Source organism: Motacilla alba, chromosome 28 (assembly GCF_015832195.1).
Source record: "Motacilla alba alba isolate MOTALB_02 chromosome 28, Motacilla_alba_V1.0_pri, whole genome shotgun sequence".
NCBI classification, from domain to species: Eukaryota; Metazoa; Chordata; class Aves; order Passeriformes; family Motacillidae; genus Motacilla; species Motacilla alba.
In genome coordinates this window covers 2,870,936-2,884,051 of record NC_052043.1, presented here as the reverse complement: position 1 = coordinate 2,884,051, position 13,116 = coordinate 2,870,936, and the positions used below count along the sequence as shown (strand labels likewise).

At 42.0% G+C, this 13,116-nt stretch overlaps 1 protein-coding gene across 6 annotated transcripts in view; it reads right to left on the bottom strand.

Annotated features, from left to right (window-relative positions):
* ARHGEF18 (Rho/Rac guanine nucleotide exchange factor 18) overlaps positions 1–13,116 on the bottom strand; it is a 51,129-nt gene that overhangs the window by 9,173 nt on the left and 28,840 nt on the right. For all 6 annotated transcript variants that reach the window (XM_038163806.1, XM_038163805.1, XM_038163803.1 and 3 more), the window contains 14 exons: positions 11,493–11,637; positions 10,629–10,741; positions 10,326–10,466; positions 9,615–9,865; positions 8,776–8,901; positions 7,427–7,544; positions 6,453–6,701; positions 5,579–5,655; positions 3,643–3,821; positions 3,178–3,269; positions 2,685–2,873; positions 1,859–1,990; positions 752–867; positions 274–330 (listed from right to left, as the gene is read on the bottom strand). In XM_038163806.1, the coding sequence (XP_038019734.1) occupies positions 274–330; positions 752–867; positions 1,859–1,990; positions 2,685–2,873; positions 3,178–3,269; positions 3,643–3,821; positions 5,579–5,655; positions 6,453–6,701; positions 7,427–7,544; positions 8,776–8,901; positions 9,615–9,865; positions 10,326–10,466; positions 10,629–10,741; positions 11,493–11,637 (1,985 nt within the window). The remainder of the gene's footprint in view (positions 1–273; positions 331–751; positions 868–1,858; positions 1,991–2,684; positions 2,874–3,177; positions 3,270–3,642; positions 3,822–5,578; positions 5,656–6,452; positions 6,702–7,426; positions 7,545–8,775; positions 8,902–9,614; positions 9,866–10,325; positions 10,467–10,628; positions 10,742–11,492; positions 11,638–13,116) is intronic.

Here is a 13,116-nt window from a genome sequence, read left to right as displayed (position 1 = left end):
CAAATCTCCCTGGGATTCCACAGAGACATCTTCATCATCTCTTCACCTGAACTCTTTAACCATCACTTCCTCCCGTGCCCCAGCACTGAATCACTGCACAGGTACAGACCTCCCAGGGAATCAGAGGCAAGTTTGGCCAGTGAGCTCTTAATGTGCTGGGTTCCACAGACATTACAAACACTGAGTTTTGGAGGTGGTTTGGTTTGATTTTACATGCTATTATTACACTATGGCTATTTGCCACTGGATTTCTTCCCAGCAGAAATAACATACCTGAGACTCCACGGTGGGCTGAACACCACTGCTGTCATCCAGCCTCGTCCCATCACTCTGTAAGGGAGACAAAACCAACATTCGTGCTAGGGACACTTGCTGGGCACTGGCAGTGCTGCCAGAAAGGGCTGGGATTGCTCCCATGCACTGAAGGACATACATCAAAAATACTGAGTTTGTAAGTTCACTGCTGTTTCAGTTCATAAACTGAAACAGCAGTGTGGTGATTAAAGCCTGTGTTAATGGGACAGCGTCAAACGAGCAAATGGAAAGCTGAATTATCTTGCCTCTCAAGTGCTGAGCTACCAAGTTGCCCCACAAAACATCCTTATTAGAGTCAAGTAATTTTACAGACAAAGCTGCTCCAGTCCAGCCCTGCCAGCTATAACAACTTTATCTTTGTGAGGTTTGTTCTGCACCACTGTCACGATGAGAAACACAAGGAAAAGCATTTAAATCCCTCATAAGCTCAACATACAGTTTGAGATCCTTCTTCTGCATCAGAAGAGGGGTCATGGAGTTGCACATTTGAACTCAGTGCAGGGCCTCTCCAGTCCCAGTGCCTCTGGTCACCACCACTGTTCTTCCTGCCACCTGAAAGAGGAGAGGAGTATGAGGAGCTCACACCAGCGCATGGCCTGGGATAACTCAGTGAGTGCCAGAACAAGCAGAAAAACATGGTGACTTTGAACCTAAATGCAACTGCATGGCTTCTCCATGCTGATCCCAAGTGGAAGATCAGGCAACAGTGACACACAGGGCTGCTCAGAAAAGTGTAAAAACTTGAGAAGACCGGGTTAAGATAAATAGGGAGGGTAAGTTCAAATTACGTTACACTATTTTAAGTGAAGCAACCACAATGTCTGCATGAAAATAATCAGCTCCCAGAATTGCAAGTTCACGACATGGAATACTGGTCAGCAGGAATATTGCAGTCAGTGCAGCACCACTGTGAGTGTGGAAGGAGGTAAGGGGAGATGCACCCCCTCTTGTAAAAAAGTACATGACAGCTGTATGGAGCCTTTCAGAGACATCAGAAAATGTTCTAGAGATTAACAACCAGTGAAATAAGGGCCATCCACTTTTTCAATTAATGCATGAAGCAAAAATGAAGATAAATAGTATCTGGTCTTTCCTCTTATTTCATTAATTAACTGATAAATCATCTGTGTCAAAAGAACAATTTATACTATCTAAGGATTCAGCAAACCTCTAGTGACTGTGCAGATACAAAGTGGAAAAAGGTGCTCATGACACAATGAAAGCAGACAGCTGAACTCAAATTTTCTAGGTTTTCAGGCCAGGCTTATGTTTTTTGAACAAAATTAAAGTTCTGCGTGGAATTGTGGTAATTATAAAGAATGGGTTGCAGTAATGCCCTTAGCATAACACTGAGAGCCCTACTCTGCTCTCTAGTGTTGGTATCAGGAGCAAAGGATCCAGCATGCTGGAGATTTGCTCTGATCTTCCTTTTCAGAGCCTGGTGAAGCTTCCTTGTATGAGAGCCTCAATTCCTTGTTCTTATTCTCTGTACAGTAATCACAGTAAAAAGATCAGAAAAAATTCTGAGTGTTCCCTTTCTTACTTTTACTTGAAATTGAGGGACTACTGTCATATCCTCCAAAGGTCTCTGCTCTCCGGGGGTGTCCTGAGCCCTCCTCAGGCTGACAGGATGCACTGCCAAAGTGAGTGAAGATAAAGTCCTGGAGATTTTCAGCTGGGGAAGAGGAGAACATGTCATGTAAACAGCCATGTCTATGCAGCAATACAAGTTATCATGCTAATGAGTCCACTGTAAGTGCAGGCAATCTGAGATGTCCTCCAGTACAGATGAATTTTCCTTTGTGAGTAGCTCTGCATGACAGGCTCTTCATATGAACATGAGCTCTTCCTTAATTGCAAGTTAAGATTATCAGGCCTTGAATGTTTGTTTTTTCTTTTTTTTTTTCAGCTCTTCCTTAATTGCAAGTTAAGGTTATCAGGCCTCAAGTGTTTGTTTTTTCTTTTTTTTTTTATCCTTTAAATAGAAACTCTGTTTGGGCTTATTTTCTTTCTAAACATACTATCTTTAGACAGGCTGTTTTTAACAGATAGCCCTCCTATAATATTACATTTCAGGACTGTGTGTTACTAGAGCACTGTTACCCTTTCTGAACAGACTCGTCCTAAGATTCCGCTGGTTGATCCTTAAAAATAAAACAATCCAAGCTGTGCAGGTCTTCTACCTAAACCCAGAAATGCACTTCACCTTTCCTTGCAGACTGGTTCTGAGAATGAGGAAGTCCAAACCGTGTTACATAAAAGCATTATGTTATTACAGGATGATTTTCAGGGCCTGTACTTAGATCCTGGGTGCTTATCCCCACCCCAGCACCTGAGTGAATGCCCACACATTCCCACATTCCATTCACCTTCAGTCACTGCAGACTTCAGAATTGCCTCTCCTTGCAGATTCTCTGAGATATCCCCCCGAAGAAGCAGCCGGGCTCGGGATCCTTGGGAATGGTCTTCAAAGCCATTCACCTCAGACATTTCCAGATAAATCTGTTGCTTCTCAGTGAGACTTTGCAGAATCAGGTCATCTTTCATGTTCAAACGCTCTGAAGGAAGAAACAAATTCAGTCCTGCCTTCCCTGTCACTGTCACAGGACCGTGTTCAATGTGGGAGATTATCTTTGATTTTATGGCCAGAGCATCAAACACAGAGATATAATTAACAGTTAAGGAGAAAACTTATGGAGCAGACAAAGCTTATTAGACTTCTTTAGCCACTATTTCTACAGAATCTTACACCACCTTGAAAGACATATGAAGGAGAAACTTGATCTTGATAAAGAATTAGGCAGCCATAAATCACAAATAATGCTGAGAAGCAGCTTGTAGAATATATAAGTAAGTCATTACCTTGAAAATCTCTTAACTTTGCAGCTCTTGCTTCAGCCAGCCTCCTCTCTGCTTCAGGTTCATTAAATGTACCTCCTTCCTCATCAGGACAGCTGTCCAAAGGGAAAGACAGATTTATGTTTGATTTGCACCTGAGATAATTTAAAACCATCTCAGGATTCAACTTCAAGCTTTTGCCTCAGTTGTGGTTTATCCTGGTTGTCAATCTTCCTCTCTTTTCCAAAGCCCTGTTGCATTTGACATCAGTGAGCCTTTTTTTTTTTTAAATAAAAGCAAGATAAAGTCTTTGACTAGTTTTTATTTCATCTTTATCAGTGTTTTTTTCCCAATGAACACAAACAGAATTGCACACTGAAGTATTACAAAGAAAGTTTGTGGAGAGTCAAATAGATTTTAAAGATAAATTTACTCCTGTGAGTAGAAGACAAGCAAGAAATCAGGCTCCTGCTTTTCCCTGTCCCTTACCTCTCCACAGCCCTGCGGATGTGTGCCATCCAGGAATTCCTCTCCTCTTTGGAGCTGGTGTGAATTTCATACATTTCTGGTCCTTTTAAGGAAGCACTAATTAAGAACATTGCCTTTTCCTCATTAGCAACCTCTCTCACAATCAATTTTTGCAGTGAGATAACTGGTGGCTTAGAGTCCTGTAAAATAAAATACAGTGCATTAGATGTGTTCTTTAGGAATTGTGATTCCTAGCTGCTCCCCTTCCTGTTTATCCAGAGCCACCAGGAGCTGTGACATCATGAAATAACTCTGACCTTTTGACATGACACTTCTGATGTTGTCATTTGAGCAATGAAAACACGGAATGCATAACATGCATGTCAGAAACAAGAGCTCTTGATACCTGCTTGAACATCAAAGCCTGTGTCAATGTAAAGATTCCCACTGAGCCCCAGGAGTCAAGAACAGGCTCAAAAAATTTTGCTCAAAAAGAGGCAACCCCAAAATTTGAAAAAGAAAACAAAAACCTTAGTGGCACATTGTGAAGTGAAAGGAGAGAACAGGAGGAAGTGTTAGAGATTTTAAGTTGGCTACAAAAGAAATAAAACAGAGGTGTTGGAGGGCATCAGGCCCTGATAAAAATGATCCCAGGTGACAGGTAGTGTATTGTATAATGAGGATTAACTGGATTAGCTGTCAGCCTTCGCAGTGAAAACACATTTCCAGGAGGGATATTAGTTACTAAAAACCTGTCTGGGCTTCCTACAGCATAGCTCCAACATATGCAGCCTAGAAAGTTCCTTCCCAGGACAAAGCAGCTCTTTGTGACTGCTGAACCTTCACAGAATAATCTAGAGGCATGCTAAGAGAACTGAAGTGTGAAGCAAACACCAGGAACACCAGCTTCTGCCAGCTTCTCTGAGCAGCTGTACTGCAATTCCAGCCACAAACAGAGGTCACTGGAAAAACAGAATCACTGAGCGGATCCATTTGCTCCCTCACTTGATTTATTTATGGAGAACTGATATTAAATTTCAAATGAACTGTATACATACAGAGATGCAAAAAAAATGGTCAGACTCTAAGTGTAGAGCACGTTTCCAGAGGGAAAAAAAAATCCACCACACAGCACCCTGTTCTGTGCATTAGGAGAAGGGTAATTGAAAAGCAGTTGTTTGTACAGCCCTGAGGTCACCAAAATAGCTTTTGCCATTAGAATTCAGCTCTAATGTTAATGTCTTGAAAAAAAAATACATCCAAGAAAACAATTACATAAAAGAATTTCTCTGTTACAGGTTCTACAACAGCCATCAGTGAACTAGATCAGGACAAAATGTACAAATAACTTCTCTGAGGACACCTGTGGAAACACCCTAGAAAAGCAAGTGAATTCACTGAATATTCTGGAGTGCTGCAGTAATCTGCAGCATCTGCATTTAGTGCTTATTCCATGTATTTCAGGAAAGTTCTCTGCTCCTAGTAAGTCTCAGGGCACGAAGACCACAGTGACCATGTCCTCAACTGAGATGGCAGATTCTTTCCCTGCACACTGAACAGAAGCAGGATTTATCTGCAAGTTTTTCAAAGCACAGTTCTAGCACGTGCAATGTCCACGGCATTGTGTACAAAATCTCAGCCTAACAAAGTTCACTGAAAGGGAAATTCAGAGCACAAGAAGAGGACCAGTGAAAACCATGGGAGATGTGGCAGCTGCAACTGGCCAATGCAAGGAAATACTGATTTGCACTGGGAGAGTGGGGAAAGGATTCAACAAGTACCTGAACTGCTTCAGAAAAAGTGATTCCATAATACCTGGCTGGTTTATTCACTTAATTTTCTTCCTGAACCTCCTATAACAAGTATCTAACATCCCTAATTGTGTTTCTTCTGTAGTTACTGTCACTTTCATAAAGTCCTCTAAGTGCATGTATTAAATAAAGAGAACAATACCTACCACGGATGCAAACGTGTATTTTTGGTCCTTTTCTTGTAAGAGCAACAGTACATCAGTGAGCAGGACTGCCAGAATATCTACAGTAACAAGAGAGACAAAAAAGGGAAAGAAAGTGGTATTTCAAAGCAGAAAGACCAGTCCAGACTCAAAAATCACTTAACTTATATTTCCTGCAGGCCAGGGAATAGCATGCTGTTACTGCCTTCCGCTTGGGCTGGCCCAGCCAGGCTGCACCACGCAGCACCAGCTGATTTAAACAGAGCCCATTTAAAGCTTCACACCCACACACAAATCCTACACATGGACTCCAGCACTCCAGAGGGAACACATCTCTCTCACCAGCAGATTCTTCTGGAACTGCAGCCTCTCAGGGCCCACCTACTCCTGGCTTCACTTTCTGTGCCACTGAAGCTTCTCCTTGAACACTTGAGCAATGAAGCTGCTCAAATATTCCCTGATGGCCACTGCTTTGATTTTCTGGCAAATGCAGAATGAAGTGTCACGCGGCTGACATGACACAGGTTTTGCAAAGTGTGAAGCAGAGCTCGCACAAGATAATGCCTTTCCACAGGAGACTAAGTCAGGATGACTCAAAGCTTTGTCATCCATCTGAAGACTTCCCTCTTGAATTGGGAAGCAGACCAGCAAGATAATAAGCAAGCAACATAAGGAACTTATCATGCACCATTACAGAGATGCTTATTGGACAAGCCAAGAATAGAACAAGTGCTATTTCCTCCAATATCCTATTAAACAAGCAGGTTATTGTCATCTTATTTTATACCCAATCGATCAGTAATAAACAGTTACTAAAAAAAAACCCCAACATAAATCTTGTTTCCCAGTTGTGTTTTTGCCCTTGCTGGTGCTGTACCTTTGAGCCGCCCTGATGCAGCTTTCCAGTACAGCATCCCATCCAGGAGGAGCCGCCTCTGGCCCATGTCATCCTTCCTGAACAAAAGCCCATTCTTGCATTTCCCAGATGATTTCAGCTCCATTTTGTGCATGATCTCCTTGAGTCGCTGCCCCTTCTCGCACTCGTTTACCATGGCATCTACATGGGTGATGGTGTCCTTAATGAAACCAAGGGCCTGGGTCAGCTCTTCGTAATCTCTAGTTCCAGCTAAGGGAAAAGAGAAGCAGTCAGCCACATTTTCAACTCTGGAATACAAGACACGAGCCATCCAAGTGTATTTTAGCATACTGGACACCTAACAGTATTTTCTAAGAAAAAAAAAATTATTATTTAAAATTTTATTTTTGTTTTATTATTTAAAATGTTATTTTTATTTTACTATAAAATTTTATTTTATTGTATGAAAATTTTTATTTATTTTGAAATAAAATATAATAACCCAAAGCTCTGAAAAGCTGAACTAACAGGTTTAACTACTATGGGTTTGTGGCTGCAGACTTTAAATGCTTCTCATCTCCTCTGAGGAGAGGCTGGGAGAATTGGGATTGTTCAGCCTGGAGAAGAGAAATTTCAGAGTGATCTAAGTGTGGCCTGAAGGTAGCCTACAGGAAAGATGGAGAGAGAGTCTTTAACAAGGGCCTGGAGTGACAGGACAAGGGGGATTGGCTTTAAGCTGAAGAAGGGCAGGGTTAGATGGGATACTGGGAAGAAATTCCCCACTGTGCAGGGGGTAGAATGAGATGAACTTCAAGATCCCTTCCAACCCAAACCATTCTGTGATTCTCTTGACCCTCTGAGGTGAGACTGATCTGGCATCATCAGCCAACAGAGAAGTGAGCAAGCAGGTAACAGCCTGTCTGAGGTGAAAACATGCAAAACATGGCAGAAAAAGGACCAACAGACAACTGTGAGGCTGCCAGGAACCATCCCACCTTCTGTGTTCTGAATGATCCGCTCCACCAGGACGGGGTACTTGGTGATGCGCTGGGTGACCAGGAGGATGCACTCCTGAACACCCAACCTCCTCACGATGGAACAGTTCCCAATTTTCTAGAAAACAAGAGAAACTCGTCACACCCACTGTGCGGGGTGCTCTTCCAACTCCCTCTCCACTCACATGCCTTCTGCCCCAAAACACTTCTGCACATTAGACACAGCGCCATGAAATTAGCTGCACTCTTCTACTAAAGCAAAACTCCTGATAGCATTCAAAAAATTGCCTTTATTACTGGAAAGTATCTTAGGTACTGTTTTCAACTACTGTTAACTAAATGTGGAGTCAATTAGGGAAACTTCCAGATCTGAACTGTCTGACTGCCTGTTGCTAACTGATCACACTTTATAACAGGGCCAAACCTTAAATACATAGAAAAGTTCAGTGGTTTTAAAACCAGACTCAACCACCCACCAGTCAAATTAGATCACTGATGAAGGAATTAAGTGTTTATTTTACCACTGTATGCTCCCCAATAGCCTGACCTACAGAAACACATTCCTGTTTAGAAAGGGAGGACTGTAAAGCACCAGCTCATCTGACTGCAGGTACAGCACACACCTGGCAGCTGGAGAACACAGTACCAAGATCTTTCTCCACAAGGACTGAAGCTGCATGTTTTTAAACCCTGCTCACTCATTTAGCTCCTTGGAAGTGAAGGGCTCTCACTTTAAAGGCGCCTGGCTAAGACAAGCTGTAAGTACAGAGCTAAGCTGGAAAGTTCACAGGGTATCACTTACTGGTGACTGGAAAATGAGAATATTTAGGCCTCTGCAAAGCCACCTGAGATTCAGGTTACAGCTTCCACTTGGGCTGTGTCTCTTCAGCCCTTCCTATTAACTGCACGTTAGAGTGTGCAGCAAACCACCCTGGAGCCAATCTTCTGGCTTTGGAAAGATGATGGCGTGAGCAAAACCTGACTTAGAGTCCATGCTTTTTCTACAGCAGCTCATCAACAGCATTCATCATTGATTTAATTTATTAACAAACCAATTTATCCTGATGGCCACACAGCAGGACAGAGCCCTGAACTGAACAAATACTCTATTCCCCAGTCCTGGGTGCTCTCAAGAGCCTGCCTCAAATGTAACACTTCCTAATTGTGGTTTTGGCTCCAAGTAGCTCAAAAGATCTAAAATACAAGAAGCTCACAACCCACTAAATAATGAGAATATGCCTTTAACCCTGCTCATTCACATTTGAGGGATGTTCAAGTACAAAACAAAGCTCAAAGCAGTGAAGTATATTTTGCATAGTCAGAATAGGAGACTTCTGGTTACTGTTTACCTTTATTAAGTTTTGGAACTTCTTATTGCTTTGGAGCAGGTCTTTGTAATGGCTAACAGCTTCATTGTGTCCACAACAGAACACACCATATTTTTCTTTCATTCTCTCCCCATTTTCACCTGAAAACTAATTGGAAATAAAAGAATGAAAGAGATGAATCATTCAGAGTAAACCTACATCCACTATAAACTCCAGGTCTAACATGGTTTCTAAAACATTTCTCCTGTATTTCAATTTCTTCTGTACCAGAAATGAGACATATATGCAGTGTGACATGTGAGGGCTTGGAATACCAAAAGATAACCAAATATTAAATTATGGTTGTAATTATGAGAATTTTTAAAATGATTTCTGGACCTCTGCACTTAAAAAGTCTGTGAACTGTAAAAGTTGAAGTGCAAAAAAAAATGGTCATGATATATGATAGAAATTGTTGCATCCACTCCATGCCAGAATGGTGCTAAAGCTGCCATGAGTTCAAAGGATCCTGACTGTATTTTTAAAAGATCAGAATGAAGAAGTTTGGCTTTATCTGAAGGATAGCCAAGTCTGGAATGGACACTAGGAATATGTTACTTTACTCTTGGAATAGATGAAAAATAAACCAAACAAGTCACATATCCCACAAGGTATATATGTGCATGCCCAAAGAACATTTGATGACCATTTCATGTTATTTGTGACTGATATATTCCTGGGAGTCATGCTCCCACATTAACTGGGAAGAGCACCATAAACCCAGGATGAAATCAAGCTTTGCATCACACAACTTTACCCTCACAGGTAGCTTTTTAGGAAGCTTTACAGTGCAAACATCATTGGTAGGATTTAATTCACACCTGTTTGACCAAGAGGTCTCCAATGTTCTGGATGATATAATTTCGGTCACTGCCTTCTTCCAAGGATTCCTTTCGTCTCTCCTTCAGCTGGAGCAGGAATTGCCCGTGCATCTCCAGCAGCTCATCCACACAGGGAAAGAGCTTGTTGATGACTGCATTTGTGAACTGCAGCTCCTCTCTCATGGCTTTGGAGTACACCTTCAGCATTATTTTCAGTGTCCTAACGTGGTGCATTTCAGTCTGCATTAGTTCTGGGCAAGGCAAAATACAGAAATAAAATCAGAAGTCATTTATACGCTGTGCAGTGAGCAGGGAGACACAAGAGCAGGCTCTGAAAGCCACAAGCATCTTCTCCACTACAGTCTTTGCATCACTCATGTGAAGCTCTTAAATTTGCCTTGCTAATGTCCCAACCCAGCAGTGACTGACCCTACTTATTTAAGGACATCTCCCAGTGGCAGTTGGGCTGTTCCCTAATTGTACAGCTGGGCTTTGCTGCTTACAGAGCCCTGCTGAAACCCAAGGGATGCTTAAAGGCATTCACACAAGGAATTACACACATTAATGCAGGTAACAGACTCGAAAACCTTCACTCAGTTTTAGTTTTCAAGCATGAGTCAAAATGGGAACCAACAAAAATGATTTCTGCTTTGTGTCACAACGGTGGCGCTATGAAATAGAAAAAGTTTTAAGAATAACAAATACTCTTACCATAAATGACATCTTGCCTTTTTATAACGTCTTTCCTTTGCCTTTTTGCATAAGGCTGTTCCACTGCAACACTCCAAGACTCTGCCTCAAACTCATGAGCATCTGTTTCTATCTCACTCCGGAGGGACACAGAATATGCATCTAGACCAAAAGCACATTCAATTTCAATTATTATTAAACTATTTCTCACCATATCCCTGTTTACCATCAGTAACAACAACAAGAGGAAAAACACCTCGGTGCTGCTTTCAAACCCACGGGAGAAGTTGCATAACAATCCTGAAAAGCACAGAAATTCCATACCTTCCAGAAAAATGGAGTCTGCTGTTGAAGGTGCAAGCGAGATAACGTCATCTGCAGTCTGCTTAAATTTTACAAAGCCTGAATCCCCTTCATCCATGTCTCCTGAAATTAGCCTAAATGGCCAAAGAAATTAGACCAGAACAATTAAAATAAAATTTTAAAAATCCAACTTCTTCAACAAGCATCTTCCCTAAACTGTAGTGCAATTATCTTGCAATAAATAAATAAAAGATATCACTGCACTCTTTAAGCAGTTAAATTAATTTAGCAACTCCAACGCTGAAATACTGCAGTTTAATTAGAGCAGCATGAGCAAAGCTTGTAACTTCTGGTATGACAGTTTACAAGGACATCACCTGGTGACAAGCCACAGCCAGTTCAGAGTACAAAGGGCACTTTCACTGGGAAGGGAGTATAACTGGGGCACATCAAAAGTAAATAGCTACTTAAAACAGCAGATAGCCTTGAGTTTGCCTGCTATTTTAATGAAGGTATTCAGCAATTTAAAACACTGCTGCCTCCTACACCAGCCAGCACCAGCCCAACCTAGAATAGCTGAACTCAGACAAGATCACTGAATTTCACAGCAGCTCTCAAGACAAATACATCCATGAAAACCATAATCTAGACAGAAACACTCCAATACTGCATTATTTTACACAATGTCTTTTGTGACGCAGGACAGAGGGACTAAAGACAAAAAAAAAAAAAAAGCATTGGTCAGGGAAAAAACTTTCAGAATTAAAAGCTCAATAAAACTCCTTTGAGCTTGAAAACACAAGGTGAGTTCTTGCTTTTATTCTCACACTGGGGAGGTGGGGGGCACGTGAAGCCAGTGGATTAGAAGAGAAGCATTTTACTCACCCAAATTTATTAACAGCTCCAGCAGTGCTCAGTGAAGGCTGGGAATGTCCTCTTTGGGCGATAGTCATCCCGAGGTTCCGGGACAGTGCTGGGGTGCCATCCGCTCCCAGGAGAAGACTTCGGGGCTGCTCCTTCAGAGAAGTGGCTAAAGAGGCAAAAATGGAATTGGTGCTCAGAAAATGAGGCGTGCACTGCAGCTCGCCTGCTCTCAGCCCTCGCTCGGAATGCGGACGGAGAACTGACAGGATCTTGGATGTCAGGAGCTCGTTGTCCAAAAAAACATTCTCATTCCATTTTCTTGAAAAGGAACCACAAAAAGACAGCTCGGGGTGAGCTGGAATCGCATTGCTTCTGCCGCTGCTTTTTGAATTTGTATTCCCCATGCTCACCACTGGCTGCCCTCAGACCTGGCACAGTAAAGTGGCCCCAGAGATGCTCTGTTTTTATACTACCTGTGATCCTTCTAGAAATGTAAAGCTGCCACTTAACTTACTGTATTGGCTAAATCAGCAGGTCTGAAGTGCAGGAAATTGGTCCCTACTGTGCCCATTTAGTGTGGAAATTGCAAAGTATCTTCTCCTTTAGTAAAACACCAGAACCTACACACAATTATTCACACCCCACCGTATAAGGGCACAGAACATTTCATGGCAAACAAGAAAAATCAGAGATCGCAGAAAAAAACCCCACAAGTTCTTTGCAATGCTTACTGCTCACAGCAATTTATATCTGCATGCACACACACTGCACATAACAGATACCTGAGCTAAATTTAATTTTAATAGTGCAGCTTTTTAATGCTTTTTAAATCTAGACAGACTGTGAACTGGAAAGATATTTGAAACTTTAATCACTATTACACAATATGTGGAAGCCTGTAATAGACTTATAAAAAATGGATACAATTATTTAGTACTAATGTCTGTAATAAATGGTAAGGAACGGGAGACAAAATACATTCTTTTAAAAAAGGAACTTCAGGGAAGTCAAAGACGAAGACTCAGCCAGACAATCTTTAGAATTGATCCTTCACAAGGTCTGTGGCTGCCCTTTTTCAAAGAGCTTTTAAGGACATGGGAGTGGGATCTCACAGATCCCTGAAGCCAGGGCTCTGTCACTGCAGGGACAGACCCAGCTCCTCTCCCAGTCCCGTGTCCAGGAGGCTGCTCCAGGACCAGGGGCTGCTGCTGCAGCAGTTCAAGGGGGTCTCCAGTTCCCAGATAAGGCTTATGCATCACTTTTCTAGTAAAAACACTCGTGTCCACCCAGCCCTAAAAGTTCCCCTTTTTCAGCCTGCCCTCCTTAGTGTACCTTCATTGGTAATTCTCTCTCCCACTTCTTCCTTGTCACTGAAGCACAGTTAAATCAAGGTATTTGTGGTTCATGTCATGAAACAGGTTTTTCCACATTTTTTCATATCCCTGCTCTATACCTGCTTCTCCCTCATTTCATCTTCATTGACAGAAGAATTGTTTTGGGGCTGCAGGAGAGGTCTCATCAATGACATTTAATAGGAATTATATCACCACATCTTTTCCTGCTGGAAATACTTTTCCCAAAACCAGTTTGGGTTTGAAACCTCCTACACACACAGTACGTTGTCAGTCTACAACAAACGGTAAAC